Here is a 24,593-nt window from a genome sequence, read left to right as displayed (position 1 = left end):
ATCAAAATACATTACGTACTAGATAAGATCTACTTTGCTTGGTTACAAGTGTTTCCTAGTATGCACATTTGTTTCAAACCTATAAATAATGCAAATTCCCTCATGTACTGATAATGTGAGACGTCTATCACAGTGTTTCCCAACCTTTTTTTAGTCGCGGCACACTTTGGAAATTGTAACAAATTTGTAGCACCCTACAAAATGAATTGTGTCACAATACTTGAATTTCTAACTTCGATATGATACCTTGAAAAGTATAGATATTCGGTACAGCAGGGAAGAACTGCAGAATATACTGTAATACAGATATTTGTAATATTATAAATTTTTTTGTCCATCAATGGTGGCAATCAGTAGGCTAATTTCTAATGAAGAGACCAATTTATATGACAGATTTTAAAGTAGGCTTTTATTTATATGTAAACATTGTTTAATTACCATTATAACTAGCTATCTGACAGATTTTTGCTCACTCAGTGAATTTTTTAATTTTACAGCGGGGTAATTTTGGTGCAGTAGCACGAGATAGCTTGATTTCAAACTTTGAATTGAATAAAAAATGGCAAGTAAGCAGTCGGTAATAAAATAAGAACAAATAAACAAATTACTAATGATAGCACAAAAAATAATAACGATACAAATGAAATAAATTGCTTTTTAGTTTTTCAGGTAGGTCTAACAGTAGGGCTATTAAGAGATTTAGTTGTTTTTTTGTGCCACCCCGGTTGGGAAACACTGGTCTATAACAATGCTGAATTATTATGAGTGAATCTTATTACCTTTCAACTTCACCATCTGATCTGCTCCGAGGGTTTCGAGAATTTTGGTCCATGGCCCTCTGGTGACCAGTTTCCCTTTAGACGTGACCAAAACCACCGACCTGCAAGTGCAAAAAATGAGTTTCAGTCAGACACAGCGGTTAAAAATGGAGGAGGAACACAATTAAACCCTCTGAAGTGGGGGCATGTGGCTGCTACACCCCTGAAATTAGGCTTCACTTTGTTTTACTTTACCTACTTAAAACTCATAAAAACATAGTTTAAATCATAGTTTAGTCGACCATTTTTCAATGACCGCCCAAGCTCAATTTCAAGACCACTGATGCATATGTAAACATACAATTGGTTTCTCCCTATATGACTGTGTGATTATCTCCCGTTCGGTGCTTTTATGTGAGAATCCAAACACTCCAGCAGTGTCACAATGACGCTACCCAACTTAACCGTGCAGAACGGATAACATATCTGCACAGCCCACTTCACAGACCAATTTGGAAAACGCCGTGTGTCGCACAACGCCTGTGTGATCCACTCGAATTCAACACATAATTCTCTACGCGCTACAGGAAGTGAAACATCTCAGATGGCTTCACGCTTAGCTGATAATGAGATGCTGTAAATCTAAAAGAAAAAAAAGGCTTCTTTCAAAACTGAAACAAAAAGATCATTTTTGACCTGTTAAAAAGCTTGTTTTGGTTTTATTTACACACGAAACTAGTTATTTTAAAAAAGTTAAACATTTCATTGCATGTGCATTTGATTTTGTATAGACGTAATCTGATGATTCATGCATTATACATGAAAATATATGCAGCATATATTTTTTCTATCAATCTTACAGCTCAAACAGAAAAGTAAGAGAAGTGTCTTATGCTCACCAAGGTTGCATTTTTAACAAAAATACAGGGGGAAAAAACGATGTATTAAATTAACTGTATTCTATTTGAATATATTTTAAAATGCTATTTATTCCTGTGATCAAAGCTGAATTTTCAGCATCATTCCTCCAGTCTTCAGTGTCACAGGATCCTTCAGAAATCATTCTAATATGCTGATTTGCTGCTCAAGAAACATTTATTATGAACAATTAGCTTTTGATGAATTTAATGCATCCCTGCCGAATAAAAACCCTAGTAATTAGAATAGAATTTTTAAAAAGTATAACATTTCATTGCATGCACATTTGATTTTGTATGGACGTAAACTATTCATGCATATATTTTGTATTATTCTTACTCGTCTTTGAGGTTTGTGATGTAGTTCTCTAGCTGAGCTGGAATTCCCATCAGGATTGAGTTCCTGAAGCCTTTAGACTCCAGGATTTTACCGCTGTGGCCTTCGATCACAGTCACATGAATGCCGTCCTCTGATTGGTAGATCTTCTTGCCATTCACCTACAGAAACAATAACTTTATTTTCATTTGTCTTATCCTTTTCTTTCAACATCTTGCTTGGTCTGTCTCTTATCCCTATGGTTCTCTTTCCACAAATCCAAAAAAATAAAAAATGATCAATGACATCATTACTATTAATTTAACAAATGAATAATAAATTAATTAATTAATTAAATACAATTATAATATAATATAATAATATAAAGGCCAGCGTGAGAGACCAGCTAAACCTAGATTAAACCAGCTAAACATCAGCAAACCACTGTAGGCTTAGGCAGGCTAACCAGCTATTGAGAACTGATGCTGTTTTAATGAAACATTATTAAGAGTTTGTACCTCAGTATAGGCGAAGTCCTCTTTGATGTGGAAGAAGCGTGTGTTATAGGACTCTAGTTTGACTTCAAGGAAGTGCCCTGGTGTGTGAGGCTGTAAAGGAAACAGGAGATTACAATAATATACCATTTAATAATATCTTCTTACTAGATGTTTGCACTTACAACAACTTGCGTATACCATAATCCCAGAACTTGAAGTTACATTGTGGTTAAACTAATGGTACTTGAACTTGTGAGAAAACTGACTGCGCCAGTAAGTGAAATAGCATCATATGAACATGTCGAAACGGATGCAGTTAATGATATATATTAGTGATAGACTAATATGCTTCCTCCACTTGGCTGAATAAGTGTTAGCTTTCCTTTCATTTTCAACTCTAGATAACACACATTTTTTTTAATTAATTATTTAATTATAGTTTGTTGTGTAATTTCCTTGTCATTTGCTATAGCAAATCAAATTTTGTAAAATAGCTATCATTGCTACAGTATATCTACCTATATAAATATATAAAAATATATGAAATAAATATATATAATTAACATTGATATATTTTATATATAATTTATAAAAAATATTAAAATGTAATCAAATGTAAATTGTAAATGTATAAATTGTATCGTATGGATTTTTTAAATAATAATAATACCCATATTGGTTAACCACTATTTTTTTAACACACACACACACACACACACATACACACACACATACACATACACATACACATACACACACACATACACACACACATACACACACACACACATTGTTTTTTATGGTTTATGGGGACTCTCCATAGGCGTAATGGTTTTTATACTGTTCAAACCGTATTTTCTATTGCCCTATAACCCTGTCCCTAAACCTACCCCTTACAGGAAACTTTCTGCATTTTTAGATTTTCAAAAAAACTCATTCTGAATTATTTATAAGCCTTTTGAATTACGGGGACATATATACTGTATAATATCTTTGTATAATTCATATATATTAATATTTATGTGGGTATGGACATTTAAAAACCATTTCAGTCAATCACAATGGAGGAACCTGTTGAGCAAACGTTTACAGAAACAGGTGTGCAAAATACAAGAACTATCCTGTTGAACAAACGCTAGCACTGCATATTCTCATTTATCCATAGCACAGTTCGATTGCCAGGAGACAACCAAACACCTGCAAAGCCTGACAGAAGCATTGCTGTTTGTTTCTTTAGACATCATCTTCAGAGCATCAGGCAAGTTGCAAGAATCCAGCAGGAACGTCCCACATCCAGCCCGCAGCATCACACTAGACTTCAAACACAGATGCTCTGTAAAGTCAAAAGTGTCTCCTCACCAGTTTGGAGCGAGGCAGTTTTTTGGGCATAGGCACATCGACGACGGGCATCTCTGTGTGTTTGGGGTAGGCTTCAGCCATGCAGTCACTGGGGCCGCTGCCGGGGGGAATCAGTGCTTTGATCTTCACTCTTTCACAGCCCTTCACCGAGCAGAATGCAAAGTCTTCCTTCTCATTGTGCGCTTTGATTTTAAGGAAGAGCAGCCTGCGGGGAAGACGGCAGACAGACATCAGAGAGAGAGAAACACAGAGATCAGCACATGAACGGGAGCGACAGCGGGGGTTTGGAAGCTGTGACACTTTTAAAACCACATCAAAACTTATACTTGACAAAACTGCAGCGTTTAGCATCCAGCCTCCTGGGTAATTTCACAGCAGTTCCAATCGAGTGATATTACTCATTTGCTACAATTTAATTATGTTTCATTAGCAAAGGAAGACTGACATAGCTAAATTAAGAACAGTTATTTTTTCATCCTCTATGAAAACACAGAAGTCTTATAATAACTTCTACTTTGCTCAGTATGACTTTCCATTAGGCCAGTCAATAGAACGTTTAATTGATTATATTTAACGCCCATTTTCCTTAATGCTGCAAACATATTTATTTAATTTGACTTTATAATGGATTCATTCTGTTCTGTGTGTTTTTTTTTCACTGATCAGAACTGTATTAGCTATCACACATGCAGCCGTTTATCAGTAAAAGATGGAGAAAGACCTTCTTTATGGGTCATTAATTAAAAAAATTAAGCCAGATGGGACATTTGGCAACAGTAAAATCATATGCACTCTTTTTTATGGTCAAATATAATTATCACCTGTTCAACAACAACAACAAAAATTAAATAAAATAAAATAAAAAAATCACCCATGAGCAAAACATTAAAAGTGATGAAAGTATCTGTCAAAACACATAAATGTAAATGTAATATTATGTCCATAAAGTGTGGGGTAAAGTTGTTTTTATTATTGTATACTGATTGTATTTGATATGAGTTACACACACAATTTAAAATAACTACTTTCTATTTTAATATATTTTACAATGTTATTTATTCCTGTGATTGTAAAATAGTTTTTTGTTTAATTAAAATTTTATTTTTTAAGAATGGTCTTTTATTCAGCAAGGACTCATTAAATTGATGAAAAAAAAATCACAGTAAATGCACTTATTATGTTACAAATTATTTTTTTTATTTAAAAGATAATGGCTGCTGAATATTCAGCTTTGACTATTTAATTTTAATTAATTTTACTTACGCACACACACACACACACACACACATATATATATAACAATTACAATTAAATGTTTATTAACATATTTATATAATTATATAAATTGCAAATAAATATTAAAGGTATAATATAATATATTAATATCAATATTAATATAAGCCACACACACACACACACACACACACACATAAAACATACATATGTTTTAAAATATGTCGACAGGAGTTTAAAACAATTTAATTATATTGATTATTCAATTATTTGTGTACTGATTCAATTTATCAGTATTGCATTTGGTGACCTACTGTACACATGCACCAACACTGACTCTGGGTCGTCTTTTCCTGATCCTGATCCTGATCCCACACTTCTCTGCATCATTTCCTGTCTTCTCTCAACTATTCTTATCAATAAAAAAGGCCATTTCTATTTGGTATGACATCTTTTTGCATTCACTAGCACCACACCTGCAGCTGCAGACAGGAGTGAGGATAGTGTCGCACAGAGACTATATAAAGCCAGCTGTTATTGGTCCATGCGGAGACACATCTGCTCTTACCCAGTGTCCTCCTCCCAGTAGTAATATCCTCTCGTCTGGTGAGAGAGGCCCATCTTTTCTCTCTGAGTGGTCCTTATGAACACCCCGGTCTTCCTCGTCTCTTTGGTGAGGCGGTTGTGGATGTCAGAGATTATGGTGAACTCTGTGCCTTTCGGGTAGCAGACGCCCATGTTTATCCAGTCATTTCTGTAAACGAAGCAACAACAATGCTGTCAAGAGTAAAGCATTCTAACTGGAGACTGAGAGAGTTGAGGTAGTGTGTTAGTATTATCATCAGTCACTAGGGGGCGCAATAGTCCTGGTTCAGAGGATCTGGATTAGTTGGAAAGCAAGATGTGTATTTTATTAAATATAATTGATTATCATTGTTACAAATGTAGCTATTTTGACATAAGTGTGCACATCTTTTATGTGTAATGCTCACCTGTTCATGAAATATTGGATTATCCTTAATTTAAAAAGTAAATTATTATATATATATAAAACAGCATGCAGCTCTTAACTGTTTCTTAATTAAGTAAAAATCGCTTCATGTCTTTAAAAGTAATTATTCAAGACAAATAAACAGTCGGTAATTAAACAAAGAGCAAAGAAACAAATTCATTTAAATTACTAAGAGACAAATGAAGTAAACAGTGCTTAAAATATTCAAGTAAACATTCAGAAATGAAACTAATGATGAAGCAATCACATTCACACTGATATATATATATTAATTACTGTCATAATATAATACATTAATAGTGATTATGTTGGAGTTTTACTGACAAGATCATTTTTTATTAAATTCACCTGTACAGTCTAAATTAGTGTTCACATTTGATCTTAGTGAGCTCATTACATCTACTTAAATCATCCAGCCAAGAGCAGTGAGTAATTTCCATGATTTACTGTTAATATTGTGGTTTTATTATAATTAATGACATAGCGACAGGTCTATTAGGCTGCATTTACACCCAAAGGCCTCATATACATATTCAGATGGCACAAAAATATTGGTTGGTGTCTTAAGCACTCCTCCAATCTTCCATTGCTTGGACAAACAGAATGCCCCGCCCCCAAATTCCTTATAGCTGTCTATGCAGGGCTGTTATAGATGAAACATACATGTGATCAGCTAAGGACAAAATAGAAGGAATTGAATATGACTATACAATACTGCTAACTACTTCTACTTATTATTATAATTATTATTAAAAATAACATTTTTATTTTATTATTTAAATTACGCAATTTGAACAAATCAATACATAAATATATTACTATTGCAATAATACTATAGTATTGTCAAATAAATGGAAAAATTAAATAGACTGCATTTATTTAATAATAATATATTATTATTATTATTCTTATTCCAAATAATATTTTTATTTTATTATTTAAATTGTACAAATGAAACGCATCAATAAAGAAATATACAACTATTGCAACAGTACTGAAATATACAAATAAGTATTTAATAACAATTATTATTTATAATAGTAATCATTTACAATAGTCTAAATTTCTTTGCTTTTCAAACGTTAGCTTTTTTATTTTGGTGGAAAACTGCTGAGAGACCCTAAAGCTGCTCTCTTGTTGACGACAGATATTAATTATTGAAGATGATAAATTCACCCTGAATTTCATCAACAAAAAAAGCTTGAACCTGAGCGAAGTGGAAACTATCAAGACTATAGAGTGCTGCAGAAATTACGTGTTTTTTGTAGGCCAAAACCCGGAAATGAGATGCATTTTATCCCTTCCAGTTCCATGGTCCTGAAGTTTTTTGGTTAAATGCCTGAAATAATGTCTGTGGTGAATAATGTCTTCAGGAAAAGAGGTTTTTTTTTTAAAATAAAGACTGAACGAGTTGTCAGAAGCTTAGTGATGGTGATGATAAAGTTATGTGACCGTGGTGTAATTTGTTCATAGTCTACGTTTAACTCTTGTGGTGATTGTATTTAAGCTGGACGTTATACTAATTTGTGAAGATGATCACGATCAGTGTTGGGGGTAATATATTACAAGTAACGCGAGTTACGTAATCAGATTACTTTTTTCAAGTAACTAGTAAAGTAACGCATTACTTTTTGGACCAAAATATTTAAGAATCTCATGCTTTTGTTGGTTACAGACATTATATTCTGCAGTAATCCAAAATCCAATGGAAAAATCCTATTGGGTTTTTGTTGAGGGAACCAGGGTGATGTGAGCTTCTCGGTTGGCCTACAAAAATACGTCATCACTGCAGTGCTCAGTTAACGGAATCGATCGCTCGCTGACCTGTTGAAGTTGATGAGCCAGATTGTGACCTCGGCAGGAGCTGCTTGGTCCCAGTGCATGGTGTATCCTTTACTCAGCATGACCACCGGCTGGAATTGCTGGTAGTGGTTCCTCTTTCCCAGAGCACCAACCAGCTCCAGCGGCTTGTCTGGATACTCATCCTTCACCATCTTCATGTTAAGGTTGGCTGGGTTTCGGGTCTGGATGTAAATCTGGAGGTGGGGCAGAATATTTTGCATGGTGTTTAAGTGCACGTGAAAGAACCCTTTTGAGTGTTTGACAGCTTTGATGGATTGATTGCCTTTTTCTCGGGAAACAAATTTCAAAGAAGACTAACCAGGTGTCTGGCTTTGTCAGAGAAAGTAAACACAAGTTCTTGGAATGTACTGAACAAGGTGCAGCAGTTTGCGTGTAGACCATAGACTGTATAAAAACATGGACGTAGTGTCCGTGACGTCACCCGTAGATTTCTGAAGAGTGTTTTTGAAGATGGCCGTCGCCATCTTGGCAGCGCGTCATCGAAAATGGGCAAAATCGAAATCGAAATTAATCGAAAATGGACAAAAAGGCAGGAGCTGGTGGCTGAAACCACGCCCACCTAGCTCGACGGTGGTGACAGCAGCGGCAATCCACCTGTCACTCAAGTGGCCACGCCCTTAATTATGCAGAACTTCAAGGCTTAATTTAATTTAAACGGATGACTTATAAAAAAATTCACTCCCCTCACAGTTGTCATCAAAGGCAAAATTAGCTATATAGACCAAAATGTTATTTTGTACCAGGCTGTAAACATGTATTTTTCTGCTGTAAAGTTGGGCATTTTAACATGAGGAGTCTATGGGATTGACTCCCTTTTGCAGCCAGCCTCTAGCGGCCAGTCAATGAATTACAGTTTAAGTCACTTCCATTTTGGCTTCACGAGAGAGAGTGGGAGGTTGCCGCTTGGTGTAGATGCTTGTGTCCCAACTGGCCGAATGAAGGCCGCTGGCACCAGACATGGGAATGTTTTGGGAGTAACAGGAGGGTGTGGGTCAGACTCACCTGGGCGTAGTGCCCGCTGCAGATGGCAGCTCTCCAGTCGGGGATGTCAATGCAATCAGGGTGTCTCAGGAGCCAGTTGTCCTCTTTGACCAGGAAAGCGCCCGGGTATTCGCTCACCGAGCCGTCGATGTCGTGGAAAATGGTTGTCTTGTCACCATCCATCTCCATCTTGCTGAACCAGGGGCCCGGTTCACCAAAGAACACGCGTGAAGTAATCTAGAGCCACGATTGGAGACAAGGGAATGGTAAACATGGGAAATTAGGAAATTGTTTAGAAATGACTTGCTTGTATTCTCTGAAAACAATTTTTGTTACAAAATCTGAAAACTGATTTGGCATCCGATTAATTAAATAGCCATTTAGTCATGCTTATTTTTTGGATATTCTGGTTAATTAAAACACTATAAAGCAAACATGTTAATATTTATGACTCTAAATTCTGATTGGATGAGCCATGTTTAAAGCTGTTACTGATTCTCACATCTGTGTGTTCACGTTTGTTAAATTCTATATTACTGTGGCAAGCTGCAATGTTGCTCGGCAACCATAAACAGAAAAATTCAAATTTGTTACATTTATATTAGTTCTCTGCCTTGACTTGACTTCAAAATATTTCTTCTGGCGTACAGTATGTACGGCCACACAATCAGATCTGTGCTTTAGACCTTGCAGCCAATGAAGCCTCATATCTGACTATTGGAAGTGACAGGAGGGTGGGAGAGAGGTGATTATAACCAGAGGAAGGACAACCTCTGTCAGTGAGAAGACGCTCTAAAATGTTATAATCCTCTTTGACAACCTGCACAAAATCAGTTAAGAGTTCCTGGAATAGCTCACAGCACAATGAGTGCTGCTGACATATATTTTGTCACAGGGGTCACAAAGATCTGGATGATACCGGACATCGCTCGATTACCGGCACGTCATCGAAGGTGATGTCGGTGACGTTGTTGTTCGGGCAGCTCTGCCACGAGTTGTTCAGGCGGAAGCCAAAAGCGCTGGTGTGTCGCCCGTCGAGAGCGATGAATTTACGGAAAGTGCAGTTCTGGATGTTGATTGGTCCGTCGTAGATTTGCATTCCACGAATGGGGAAGTCCCTGCAGGGCAGAGGGCAATTATGAACTGGTTTCCACTCATCAAACAACATCCAGGATGAGACATTTGCTCCATGTAATGCAAAGTACAGTGGATAGATTCAAATATGAACTTAGAAAAACATTTACAAAATCAACAGAAATTATATATTCTGAGTAACTAGACGCACTAAATTAAAAAGGGTAATTCTTTTGTATTTTTGTATTATATACTAGTGTTTTCTAATATTTAGAATTAGCTTCTAATTTCAATTTTACTCTAATTTGTTTTATAATTTTATGATGTACTTTTCATTTTTAATTTGATGAATTTATTTTTATTTTTGTTTTTTAGTTAAGCTGTAGTTTATTTTTATCTTTAGATCGTAATTTTAGTGATACAACCTAAAATTATTTTATTGAAAACATTCTAATTTTGTTTAGTTTTTCATCTAATATTTATATATGATTTATTTCAGCTTTATCTCAATTACAAATATTTTAATAGTTTTGCTTTAATGATAATAACAGTGAACTGAACAACAAAAATATTTACTTATGCATTCATAATATTATTTTTTGCCTTGTCTCGAGAACAAAATCTTGAGATGACTTTTTACTGTTGTTGTTGTTATCAATAATAATAATAATATTTTGAATTAGCTTTTATTTTTATATTATCAGTTGTAATTATAGTTTAATTTTTAGTAATTTTGTTATGTGCTTATATATATATATATATATATATATATATATATATATATATATATATATATATATAAATTATTCCTCAGGTTACATTTATTTTCATTTTAGTTTTAGTTTATATTTATTTCCAATTAGTAATTTTAGTGATTCAACTTAAACTTATTTCAGTTATTTGCCAATGCACACTTTCTCATTGTTGTTTAGTTTTTCCATCTAATATTTATATTTTATTTTGTTTCAGCTTTATTTCAATGAACAAAAATGTTTTTCATAGTTTTAGTTAACAGTAATTCCCCTGTATTGAATAACAAAATAATGACTTGTGCATTCATACAATATACATTTTTGCATGGTCTTGAAAAATTTTTTTTGACTGAGATACATTTTTACTGTTATAATAATAATGATGATAATAATAATTATTATTATTATTTAAACAAAACAGAAAAGACTAACATATGACCTTTGTGGGTTTGGAAACAGTCATAAGGAATGAAGCTGCTCTTCTTCTTACTATTTTCTTCCTCATTTTGAACAGCTATAACTTTCTCTCCCAGCGGTGCAAACTCCCCAAACTTGGCATGCATGAAGAGTCTGGGATTAATTGCATTTTCTTTCATTTTGGGATGGATGGGATGTATGGTTGCCTAGCAACTAGAGGTTACATTTTCAATATTTCAAACGCCCGCTGCCCTGTCTGAGCTTAAAACTTCAGTCCTTCTTATGAGTGACAAATTTTCCCAAAGGACCCATAAGTTTCGCCCTGTAAGTTGTTTTATCATTATTTTCTTCTCATCAACTGCTTATCAGATGGTGATTTTTTTATATGGCATCTTTGAATAGCCAGCAAAAGTTAAACAGATGCATTTTTCTGAATGTATTCATTGAAATGCAAGATTGTCAATGCAAATGACAAGTGTATTTGCATGTGCAGACTTTATAAATGTGTAGTGAATTATAAATCCCAACTGGCACAAAATTGCAATTTTGTTTGAATCAATTGTTTTTGCAAATCTATTTGCTGCCACTTCACCTTTCAAATGTGGCTTATCCTTTCTACAAATGGCTGTTCTTTTAAGAGAACAATTCAAATGACAGTGACGGCTGAATTTTCAAATTAAAGTTCTTTTCTACAATCTAAACGAATAATGCTTGAAGTTTAAAGAAGGCACCTGTCACTTTTCAGAGAAAGAGAGAGAGATTTTTTTTTTCAGTTTGACTCTCATGGGTGCAATAAAGATGGTGGTACAAGTGTTTTAGCATTCAATTTTTGTACACATCCACACAAAATCCAGCATGTTCTATAGGAGCAGAAGAATATAAAGTGACAGGTGCTGAGCTGCAATATTACAGATGAAAGTCAAGCACATGAAATCCTCAAGCCCTGTCAGGTATAAAGGAGTCTAGTGATAAATTGCTCTGAGACGTCGGAGAAAACAAAGTAAAAGCTGAAACGTTGGACTGATTTCTTCCCAATTGTAAACAGAACTCACTAAGCATATTTCATCTTTACAGCAGTTTCCTCTACTGACTGGATTCCACTAATTATGGCTTGCAGCTATTTATTTCCGCTATTTAGTTTATTGCAGAAACTACACACTTCACCTTTAGTGAAGTCCAAATGTACTTTTTTAACTTACTGAAAGGAATAGATCACCCAAAAATTAAATTTTACTCACCCTCAGGCCATCCCAAATGTAGGTGAATTGGTTTCTTTATAGGAACAGATTTGGAGAAAGATAGCATTGCATCACTTGCTCACCAGTGGATGTTCTGCAGTGAATGGGTGCCGTCAGAATGAGAGTCCAAACAGCTGATAGAAACATCACAATAATCCACAAGTAATGCACACCACTCCAGTCCATCAATTACAAGTCCATATTGTGAAGTGGAAAAAATGCATGTTTGTTAGAAACAAATATATCATTAATGCATTTTAACTTTAAAACTTTGCTTCCGGCTAAGAAGGCTTTCAGTCCATAATCCATAATAATGTTTTCTCCAGTGAAAAAGTCCCCTGTTGTCCTCTCACATCAAAATCCACCCAGATGTTTGTTTATGAACTGTTTTTGCTTGTAATCAGTGCTTGATCTGCGCATATTTCACTCCTGATTCAGACAAGATGACTTAACTTGCGAAAGCAATATTATGAATAAAGGACTTGTATTTTAGCCATTAAAAATGCATCTTAATGATTCATTTCTTTCTTACAAACAACTTTTCACTTCACAAATTGTCGGACTGGAGTGGTGTGGATTATTGTGATGTTTTTATCAGCTGTTTGGACTCTCATTCTGACGGCACCCATTCACTGCAGAGCATCCATTGGTGAGCAAGAGATGTAATGCTACATTTCTCCAAATCTGTTCTAAAGAAGAAACAAACTCATTTACATATTGGATGGCCTGAGGGTGAGTACTTTTTTTTTTGGATGAACTATTCCTTTTATACATATTCATGATCTTACTTCAGAGATTACTTCATTATTCCTTTTTTGATATTTTGAATATTTCAACCCATCTCAACCCACTCTTCATGATCCAATCAATTCCCGATGGATCTTGATGCATATAAATGCCATATACGCACATATATTAACAGAAGTAAATTGATTTCAATTGCAGATTCATATTGACAACTCACTTAAGCCTTTGGGCAACAAAAGTTGCTGAAGGCACTATCACCCTTTTGCCATTTGTAATGATTTCATTCAGTATCAAAAAAAAAAAAAATCTTTCAGTTCACCAGTTCTAGGACAGCTGTGATATCTCAGGACATCTAATTCAGTGATATATGTCAGATAATGGGCATATTTTCTGAGTGCCATTTTACAAAAATGGCTTACAGCACCTTTAAGACAAAATGTGGGCATTACGAGGTCAAAGTCAAAACCAAGGTCGGAGTGATTTTTCTCTTTGCAAAACCACCAAAATGAACAAATGTTTCCCTGGAAACCTTAGTGCACACTTCCAACCATTCACAACACTTTTAAATAGTGTTTTAAAGTGCAAAAACAAGATAAATGGTAAACTGGGGTTCACAACACTCACACTCCTCTGGGCAGAGACCTGCCGAGATGATCGGGGCCGCCCGGACCCCAGGATTGATCATTCAAGTCAGGCATCCCTCTGTTCCCGCTCTCTCCCACGAACAGAGAGTTCTTCACCTCCTGACGGGAGCCGTCGTCATCCGGGAAGGTTCCTCCACTATGCACGAACACAGAAGCACAAAGTGAGAAAAACAGGGTGCGAATCCACACCTTTTGAAAATATACACCACATCTCTGCTGCGTTCTCACCAATAAATTACTTTCACATTCCCACAAAAGCACTGACTCCTTCCCTGCATCTTAAGAAGTTGCCCGTATAAGGCATTTTCCAATTACAGGCACTACAATGAATTCAGCAAATATGAACACATTTCATTTTTAGACCGCTGAAATGCGTGCAAAGAAAATAGTAGAAGAAAGGAAAAATGGTGATTAGCGAGTTTACCTGGCGAGAGTCAGGCCGATTCCATTATCAGCGAACCTGCGTGCAATTAAGAACGTCAATGCTGACCGCATGCACACTGCAATAACGCTCAACAGATTCAAGAGTGCAGACAATCACAACTGACTCACAAATTTAAATCATCAATTTTAATGAAGCCCTTCAGTGGACATTGCATTTTGTAAGTGATATTTGATGCATGATGAATTCAGATTCATCATACAAAAACAACTGCTCATGTTAAACGAGATAGTAAACATTTATCTGGATAAATAAAATAATAAAATAAAATAAAATGCTAAGAAGATGCCATAATGACATAAATGTCACACAATGACATAAATACCAGTGAAAAATTTAAGATTAAATGTCCCATCTGACTCGGATTGGAATGAAATTAAATGAAATAAAATAAAATATGCTGTTAAGAAGATGACATAAATGCGAGTGGAAAATGTAAGATTAAACGTCCCATCTGTATATGAAACTAAACTAAACTAAAATAAAAAATAATAATATAAAATAAATAAAATTTAATTAAATATGATATTAAGAAGATGACATAATGACATAAACGCCAGTGGAAAACTTAAGATTAAAGGTGCTGTATGTAAGTTTTTGACTCTACTAAAGCATAAAAATACCATAATATGTTTGCAGATATTTAAGAAACATGCTAAGTTAACATACTTGTTTATCTGAAAAACAATGCTACAGTCAGTTATTCTCCTTTGAAAATGTGCGTTCCGGGCCGGAATGTCGGTCTCTGTTTTGGTTTGTGAAACCCGCCCACTGCCAGTTTACCCAATTGTATTTCGGCACCCCGGGTTGCCAGTTGGCGGAACAGCATATTTCATTTCAATCATCTTCAAGTGCGCTCGTTCCTGTTGGTGTTGTCAATCTGGCAACCTGGGTGTGCGTCAAGTCTGAGGAGGAGGGGCCGGGTGAAAAAACCCTCCCCAATATTTTGAATTAGGACTGCAATACCTAGTTCAACCACTCGGTGTCAAACCTACATACTGCACCTTTAAACGTCCCATCTGTATATGATAAAAATGTTTTTAAATAAAATAAAATATGATGTTAAGAAGATGACATAATGACATAAATGCCAGTGGAAAATTTAAGATTAAACATCCCATCTGTATATGAAAATAAATAAATAAAATATGCTGTTAAGAAGATGACATAATGACATAAATGTCAGTGGAAAATTTCAGATTAAACGTCCCATCTGTATATGAAACTAAAATAAAAAATTTAAATGAAATGAAATGCTTACTGGCAATCGTCCAGCCAAACGTCTCCTCCTCTTAGCCATGCACCATGGTCCTGGTTCTTGTAGGCCACAAAATGGTGGACTAGAGCAGGAACTCTTGGTTTGAAGGGGTCTGCGTCCTGGTGTGGGCTGTACCTGCCAATAAAAAGGCTCGGCATTAATGCAAATTAACTGGCTAAATCATATAGTTTATTGTCCCTTCTAAAAAGAGCAGAATGCCAGCACAGTGATGTTATTAACTAAGCTGGTGTGCTGGTTAACTAGCAGCATGATCTTTGTGGTTGTCAAAGCTGAGGTATATTGGCTTCAGAAGACTGAGCACTGGTCATATGTACTACTTCTGAAAAACTTTTGTGAGTTTTGCCGTTTCGGAGCAGGGGTGAGAAACTGCAAATGCTAACCTGGCTCCTATGAGGGAGAGGTAGGGTCTCTTGTCCTTCGCATTAGCCTCGGTCGTCTTTACTCCATGATCGAGGATCATCCCCGCCTACCATAATACATAAACAAAACCAAACATGAGTGTCATGATACACCCCATTTAAAATACTGTGATATACAGCAATTTGTTCACTCTTCTTTATTATTATGAGTATTATGCATATTTTATAAGCTCATACTAATTAAGAGAATATATGTAATATTTGTAATTTTACATTACACTGGAGAACCATTTAAAATTAACTAGTGAAGGCATAAAAAACAAAAAATGTAATATACACACTTTCCCTGATACACTATCAGTCATTAGTCTGGGGTCAGTAAGATTTTAAAGAAGTTAATACTTTTCTTTATCAAGGATGCGCTAAATTGATCAAAAGTCAAATTTTCTATTTCAAAATAAATTCTGTTCACTTTCTATTATTATTAAAAAAAAATCCTAAAAAAACTCTAAGAAAAATTCAAGTACAATCACAATTGCTTACATGTAGTTGTTTAAAAGTGACAGTAAAGATATTTATAATGTTGCATAAGATTATTATATTTAAAATGAATGCTGTTCTTTTGAAGTTCCAGTTCATCAAAGAATCCTGAAAGAATATATAAAATTTTCTACAAAAATATTAAGCAGCACAACTGTTTTCAGCATTGATAATAATAATAATAAATGCTTCTTGAGCAGCAAATCAGCATATTAGAATGATTTCTGAAGGATCACGTGACACTGAAAACTGGAATAATGATACTGAAAATTCAGTATTGAATCACAGGAATAATTACATTTGAAAATGTATTCAAATAGAAAACAGTTATTTAAAAAAACTGAATATAATTTCACAATTTTACTGTATTTTTGATCAGCCTTGATGAGCAGGAGAGGCTTTTTCAAAAACATAAAAAAATCTTACTGGCTCCAAACTTTTGAACAATCCATTTTTCCAAACAAAACTTTAGAAAAACACCAGCTTACATGCAAAAAAAAGAAAAAAAAAATCTCTGTTTTCCTCACTGTAAAAGCTTGGCATCATAAAGATAAGTTGCACTGTACTGAGGATGGTACTGTATTTCAGCACAAAGACACCAACCTCGGATTCCCCAACCCGTAAATCATGTTTTATTAAAGGGCTAAGTAGCTAGCAGCTCAAAATGAATTATTTTTCAATTACGGTGGCCGCACTGAGAATGACAGTATAGATTACAGTGGGAGGGCGAGAGAAAACGTTCGCTTGAACAACAAGGTCATCAATCTCAAGCATCGGCCTTTTAATGGTGTATACAGAGAGCGGCGCTAGCGGCACCTATATCTCTGGTGCTGTGGCCCACTTTCATTCACGATGACACACACACACACACACACTCACCCTGTAATTGGAATGAGCTCTGTTATTAATGAACAGCCCCATGGGTGTATGTTCGGACTTGCCGGGTGAGTACATGCCCTCTGATGGACCGGTTGGGACGTGGTGGAAAATGAACCAGAATCCTGTTTCCTGCAATACCACACACACACACACACACACACACACACACATATTACATGTGCACGGAGACAGTGCTAATGGCCGTCCTAATGACAGAAAACGCATTTGGAATGAGCTCACAGCGGTATATAAAAAATATCCATGGCTAAGCAACACACGGCGCTGTATGATCCATCACAAATAAGCATGGTAGGTGGAAAGGTGCCACCGAGATACAGCGGCACCATTTATCAGAGGCATCGCTGTAGTAACGAGACTAACCTCGGATCCGGCCGCGGCACAGTTGATGAGATTGTTATTGGGGTTAGCCATCCAGAAGGTGGAGGTGGCGCTGAGAAAGAAAGAGAAGGACACTGATTAGATTGTACGGCTTCTCATTGCTGCCCAATTCTTACGCCACAGACATAAACAAACACGGCTGACATTTAGCACATGTCCATTTTTAACCTCATTGCAACCAGATTCGGCTCTACTGTAACTAAATGTAGAAAAAACACATGAGAGATTCATCCTTTTCTGCTTGTGCCAATTTATTATTAATAGGAAAGGGAAATTGGTTGGGGAGAGAAGAGAGAATGGGACCAGGACACAAATCTATTTATCTATCTATCTATCTATCTATCTATCTATCTATCTATCTATCTATCATCTAATTTTCAACTCATTGTGGCCGATAGCCGATGCCGATACCGATATATAATTATTTTTAACTTTGGTAAGTTTTTAACAAGAACTTATTTGTTAGAATTAAATAAACAATAATAAAGTTATTTCATAATGACAGTACATTTAAGATTCGAAAATAACTATAAATAAACTATGTATTAATCACTGCATTTTTCCCCCCGGATATTTATTTTCAAAGCCATTATCGGCCGATTCCGATATCAGTCCGATAATATTGTGCATCCCTACATCCCTACTATCTATCTATCTATCTATCTATCTATCTATCTATCATTTAATTTTCAACTCATTTTGGCCGATAGCCGATACCGATATATAATTATTTTTAACTTTGGTACGTTTTTAACAAGAACTTATTTGTTAGAATTAAATAAACAATAATAAAGTTATTTAATAATGACAGTACATTTAAGATTGGAAAATAACTATAAATAAACTATATATTAATCACTGCATTTTTCCCCCTAGATATTTATATTCAAAGCCATTATCGGCCGATTCAGATATCAGTCCGATAATATTGTGCATCCCTACATCCCTACTATCTATCTATCTATCTATCTATCTATCTATCTATCTATCTATCTATCTATCTATCTATCTATCTATCTATCTATCTGTCTGTCTGTCTGTCTGTCTGTCTGTCTGTCTGTCTATCTGTCTGTCTGTCTGTCTGTCTGTCTGTCTATATATCTATGATGAGACATGAAATGAGATATGAAAATCTTACTGCAATATTTTAATATGTGACTTAATCACGAATGACTAAAGTGGTGATATTCCAGGATCTCTGGCAGTGTCTTCCTATATAATTTAAGAGCTATAAAGCTTTATCCTCTCTATTGACCGAATTTCAATCTAAAAGGTGAGCCGTTCATGCAATATATATGAGAGCAATTAGCAATTTAATGCAATTCAACTCCCTAATGCTTTGGAAGGCTCTTTGTTCCACATGCTACATGGAACTGGAATAAATGCACGGAAAAGGTGTTTGCATGAAGATAAACATCCATGTGCGGGAAAAAAAGCATCTGTTGCCTGTAGATGTGTAACTAGACATTGTTAAAAATGAAGGATTCAAGTCCATAAGTATTCACCGCATCCTAACGCTGCACACTTAACCACACTTCAAAGCAATTACAAATTAAACATATTTACTGTCAACACCAAACCCCAGTTTTCCCAAACCAGACAGTTTCGCTGCCAGAGTTTAGCAGGGTTTCTTAATGTGGGGATGTTGTTATTTTAATTAGCAAAGACTATTCAAGGTTCTAAGAATTCGAGTGCATCCAAGGATAAAAATCATTACACAATAATGAGCTTGGGTGGAAACGATCATCAGCGCGACCGCATGTTGTGTTGTTGCTTTCTTAAGAGGAAGCCTTGATTAAAGAATACCAGTGAGAGTGAGAAAACAACTGAAAGAGGGTTTGTTAGAGGAATGATTCAACAGAATGTAGCTACTGTAGTATAATAATCATGACAATGGTAACTCTTAATGACATAAAAAATTAGAGCTGCACAATTTGCTGCATGACAGCCATATTGCAATTAGTTTGACAAATACAGGAAATGCAATTTGAACAACAATATGATAATAACATTTCATTTCTTTGATATAAAAGCAATAATAAATATAACATTGCTTAGATATAAAAGATAAAAGAATAAACTAAACTAAACTAGGGTTGGTTTGCGATGGTTGGCTAGTTATCCAGTCATCCAAGAGCCATTTGGTTCCATGAGGTCAACTAGTTCACTTTTATATTAGTATATGTTTATGTATATGTGCATATACAAATATATACATAAAATAGTCAATATCAGGGTTCTTATCGTTAACTAATACTAAAACTATTAAAGACCTTTTGTTACCTGAAATAAAGCTGAAATACAATAAAATGTAAATATCAGATAAAAAAAACCTTTTATAAGAAATGTAACATTTAAAAAAATTGTAATGTTTGAAGCACTAAAATCAGTAGAATTACTATACTGAATAAATAAAAACTAAAACTGAAAGAAATTAAACCTAAATAGTAATATTTAAAAAGAACAAAAAACGAATAAGATGACAAAATAAAAAATATAAAAGTTTTTTTTTTAATTAAAGCTATTTTAAAATTATTTGAAAATAAATACCTAAAATACATTACATTATAAAAAATTACAATTTGTATAGAGAATAAATTCTGATCTATATCTATTTTATATATCTATTTTTAGTTTTGATCTTAATATTAGCTCCGTATTCCTAAGGCAAAATAGTTCTTTCTTTTGATTTTAGGGTGACATATTCTTGGTTTCTTGAGCTACAATCATCCATACCATCCTCTCCAAGTTTATCTCTCTGGTCAGTGAGTTTTACCTGCAGTCCTGGCGCGGTTTGGCCACGTATCCAGGATAAGCTCCGCTGGTTATGTCACGACACATCTTGCTGTCTCTGTCGGAGGGCAGAAGTGTGCTCGCCTTCACCAGCAGACCCAGACAATGGTCGAATGTGTTCCTCTCCTCCGGTCCGTCCTCAGTGAAGAAACAATGTCCTAAAGCGTCATAGCCGACAACATCCTTCACCTACAGAGAAATGAAGAACATTATCAGACAGAAGATGAGGTTTTTAGCGACTGTCCAGAGGGCAAATAATGGAAACTTCACATAAAGACAAGTGAAAACTAACTAAAAGAAACCCAATGACTCATCGTTTACTCTTAAAGAAAGAGGTCACAGTACGCACATCCAAAAAAGTCTTGGCCAGGTGAAAGACCAAAAGGTTCATCAAATAATAGAAAAAAGATCTGCACACTGCTATTCTCCCTTTATTCAAAAATAAATAGCAAATAGCAACGTTTCGGTCAAAGACTTGCATGTTTGCCTGATGAAGGTCTTTGACCGAAACGTTGCTATTTTTTACTTTTTTGAATAAAGGGAGAATAACAGTGTGCAGATATTTTTTCTATTATCATCATTTACTCTTAAAATGAATCAGAATCAATGTGAATATTTTCAGTGGCTTTAGAAGACTTAACCCTATGGTGCTGTTCGGCTATTTTTAACAAAAAAAAACATATATATATATATATATATATATATATATATATATATATATATATATATATATATATATATATATATGTTTTGTTTTTTAGAATGTTTTACTTCATCTGAATGGTACAAAACTTGGTAAAGGTTTTGGCACTTGCTATGTGAACACATACACAAAAAGGGTTAAATGGTCCCGAAAAAAATACTTGTCACACTTCTACTGTTCGCAGTCAAAAATGGCCGCATTGGAAATGAATGGGAAGTGAATTTCATCTAGTGGAAATGTTTGGTATTGTGCCCAAACAAAATCTTACTGCCAGCAATTTTTGGAGATATCAACCTGAAATTTGGAACACAACATCTTTAGATTTATGGCTTTGATTTTCACACAATTTTAGACTAAAACATGTTTTGGAAATATATATTTCCAAAAATGTAAAAATATTATTTTGTGCATTTTTCATTATAATAAAATTAAACTTCTATAACTTAAAAGCATTTACAATTTACTACAGTTTAAGCTGGAAATTGTATTTTCAGATCTATGCTTACAAAGTGGTTAACAGGTAATAAATGGATCATAACTATTCCATAAATACAATTTAGTACCATAAAATCCCCTAAAATACTAAATATTACATAAAAACATTAACAAAATGAAAATATAGTACATTCATTTCATTGAGAAAAAAAAACTGTAATTTTTGACCACCACAATATAGCGCACAAGTCGTATGGACAACTTTTATTTAGCTTTTTTGAAGCGTGCCAGTTTAAAACCCCAACCACAAAGTTTGGACATCCATCCAACATTTCCTTTTGCATGTCACGAAAGAAACAAACATTACTCACCAGGACATTAGGTGAGTAAACCATGTCAAAATCCTCATATTTTCTATTCCTTCATGCAATGCTCATGGTAACCAACAACTCAACATAAAAAACCACTACAAGATGTTTCCATAAAAGATGCCAGCTATCTTCTCTTTTCCAGCACCTGCTGTGAATACATATTTCTAAAAGCCTCAGGTGAAGCTGAAATGCTGCACTTTTTGCCACCACATTCAACGCTGATGGAAACATCATTCGCTCAGTGAGAGCTGGCAAACAAACACGGTTTTTGGGACTGAAAGCAATTCCATTAATCCTTTCAAAGAAATAGGTGAAGTGCAAACTCCCTCAGTGTGTAATACAACTACCGCTGGGCAGAAGAACATTTAGCCTTGTTAAACGTATTAGAGGCAACCCTCGTCAAAGAGTTATTCACGTCAGAACTCAGATGTTGGTGTGCCCCCCCCCCGCTGGCTCCAAAATAAAATCGTAGCATGCTATCACGAACAAATAATGTGGCTTTGCCGTACTGTAACCTTTCACCCCATCTCCTGTGAAGAAAATAAAGCAGCTTACAGCAGCGCTCCTGCATCTTTGAGAAGTGTTTGAACAGCAGCTCCACACTTTTTAGAAAATAAGCCAAGGACGGACTGCAATGTAATAAATGACAGATTCATATTCCTGTTCTGTTGAGCTCTGACAAAGCATATTTCATTTAACTAGATAGAGTCAAAAGAAGCCAAGTACTCTTTTCAGCTCCCCTATGATGTAAACAATACTGGAAAATCACCTGGATATCATGCAAGTGTGAAACAGAAAGCCTAGTTCCCTTTCAGTCGGTCACTCTGGACGTCACGTTGGATGACCGACGAAATTGGGATCCCGCTTAGAGAGACCAATCCACTTCGAGTGTAAACTAAACGAGCCAATGCACATTGGCATGCGATTATTGCATCCAGCTGCTGCTGATCACAGCGCGAGTATAAGTAGGCAGCAGGTTCAGCGCATATTTAGCTTTTCGCTGAGGAGCCGAGCAGTTCTATCATTCTGCTCCTGACCTTCTACGAGTAGAGTAAAGACTAGGAGTCAAGCACGCTCTTTGTGGGCTCTCATGTTGGCGGACGGCACTTCAGCAGCGGTGGTTTTCCCGTTTCGAGTGGGTTGCACACAGCAGGCTGCACTACCCCTGTGTGTGTTGCAGACGGCCATCTCCCCTGTGCGCTTCAGCACACTGAAAGAGCAATTTTCCATTCTAAAAGAGCTTCACGGGTGGAACGTCTTTTTGAAGACGCGTCCTTTTAAAGATGTCTTACCACCCGTGTGTTTCTGGGTGCGGTCGCTACCTGGCGCCGGGTGATGGTCACGATCGCTGCCTCTCGTGCCTGGGCAAGCACGCTGAGGCGGCTTTCGTGGATGACTCATGCTCCCATTGCTGGGGTATGACCATCTCGGAGTTGCGGACCAGACTCCGTTACCTGCAAGAGGGCGGCGTACCCGTGCCACTGCCTAGATCTGGGGTTCCCTCTGGTGGCTGCCGGGGATACCCTTTTTCTGGCAGTGGGCGGACTGGTCTCACGGTCACGGTGAGGAATTCCCCTCCGGGGATGCCCCAGCCAGCCGGCACTCCGAGGATGGTCACGACCCAGAAGTTCTCACGGAGCTCTGCACCACGACAGACCTCGCGCTACGAGCGACGAAGGTTACGGCGCGGTCTCTGGGTCGTGCGATGTCCACTATGGTGGTCCAGGAGCGCCATCTCTGGCTGTGTCTGGCCAACATGCACGAGGCGGACAAGGCACATTTCCTAAACGCCCCCATATCCCAGACCGGCCTGTTCGGCGACACAGTGGAGAACTTCGCCCAGCAGTTCTCCGCTGCCCAAAAGCAGACTGAGGCCATCAAACACATCCTGCCCCGGCGTGCAGCTGCTGCCTCCACCCGGCCGGCGGCGGCAGCGCCTCAGTCTGCTTGTCGCCGAGGGCGGCCCCCCTCCGCCACCCCCCCTCCCACACAGCAAATGCAGCAGCCTCCAACAAAACTTCATGGAACCGCCCCGCCCGTCCAGGCCCCCACCAAACCTGGTGGCAAGCGAAGAGCAAGAGGCCCTGAGATGGGTGACCCAGAGATGGAGGAAGCTGCTCTTCAGGAGATGGTGAATGCCCCCCCCCCTCCCCCGGAGGAGGGCCAGCCGGACAAGCTTTTGTTTATTTTTCCCCCGCCACTGACTTCACTGTCAGTGGTACCCAAAACCTCGACAAAAGGACCCCAGTCCGTCTCGTTGGCTCCTTCAGACCATCAGACTCGGCTATGTGATTCAGTTCACCTCACTTGTGAACTCTGCTCACTTCACTTCAGTGAAGGAGGCAGATATACGTCTTGCGTGCAGAGATCGCAGTCCTACTGGCGAAGTATGCGATTGAGCCAGTCCCTCCAACCGATATGAAGATGGTGTTTTACAGCCCTTACTTCATTGTACCCAAGAAAGGCGGTGGGTTAAGACCAATCTTGGATCTGCGCATCTTGAACCGGGCCCTTCACAAGCTTCCTTTCAAGATGCTCACGCAGAAGCGCATCTTCGGGTGCATCCGTCCCCGAGATTGGTTTGC

General features: G+C 36.6%; 1 protein-coding gene across 1 annotated transcript in view; it reads right to left on the bottom strand.

Annotated features, from left to right (window-relative positions):
• The window catches only part of cemip (cell migration inducing hyaluronidase 1), a 132,179-nt gene that overhangs the window by 2,414 nt on the left and 105,172 nt on the right, over positions 1 to 24,593 (bottom strand). Inside the window, exons 14-28 of the mRNA XM_016280405.1 lie at positions 20,483 to 20,688; positions 17,689 to 17,758; positions 17,308 to 17,436; positions 15,910 to 15,995; positions 15,512 to 15,643; positions 14,233 to 14,268; positions 13,789 to 13,944; positions 9,874 to 10,054; positions 8,958 to 9,173; positions 7,917 to 8,128; positions 5,649 to 5,834; positions 3,848 to 4,052; positions 2,510 to 2,599; positions 2,016 to 2,173; positions 780 to 880 (exon numbers count right to left, since the gene is read on the bottom strand). Of these exons, the coding sequence (XP_016135891.1) occupies positions 780 to 880; positions 2,016 to 2,173; positions 2,510 to 2,599; positions 3,848 to 4,052; positions 5,649 to 5,834; positions 7,917 to 8,128; positions 8,958 to 9,173; positions 9,874 to 10,054; positions 13,789 to 13,944; positions 14,233 to 14,268; positions 15,512 to 15,643; positions 15,910 to 15,995; positions 17,308 to 17,436; positions 17,689 to 17,758; positions 20,483 to 20,688 (2,164 nt within the window). The remainder of the gene's footprint in view (positions 1 to 779; positions 881 to 2,015; positions 2,174 to 2,509; positions 2,600 to 3,847; positions 4,053 to 5,648; positions 5,835 to 7,916; positions 8,129 to 8,957; positions 9,174 to 9,873; positions 10,055 to 13,788; positions 13,945 to 14,232; positions 14,269 to 15,511; positions 15,644 to 15,909; positions 15,996 to 17,307; positions 17,437 to 17,688; positions 17,759 to 20,482; positions 20,689 to 24,593) is intronic.

The sequence above is a fragment of the Sinocyclocheilus grahami genome, unplaced genomic scaffold (genome assembly GCF_001515645.1).
Source record: "Sinocyclocheilus grahami isolate Dianchi unplaced genomic scaffold, SAMN03320097.WGS_v1.1 scaffold140.1, whole genome shotgun sequence".
Lineage (NCBI taxonomy): Eukaryota > Metazoa > Chordata > Actinopteri > Cypriniformes > Cyprinidae > Sinocyclocheilus > Sinocyclocheilus grahami.
The sequence above is the reverse complement of the archived record's forward strand: the minus strand, read 5'-3'. Positions and strand labels throughout refer to the sequence as shown.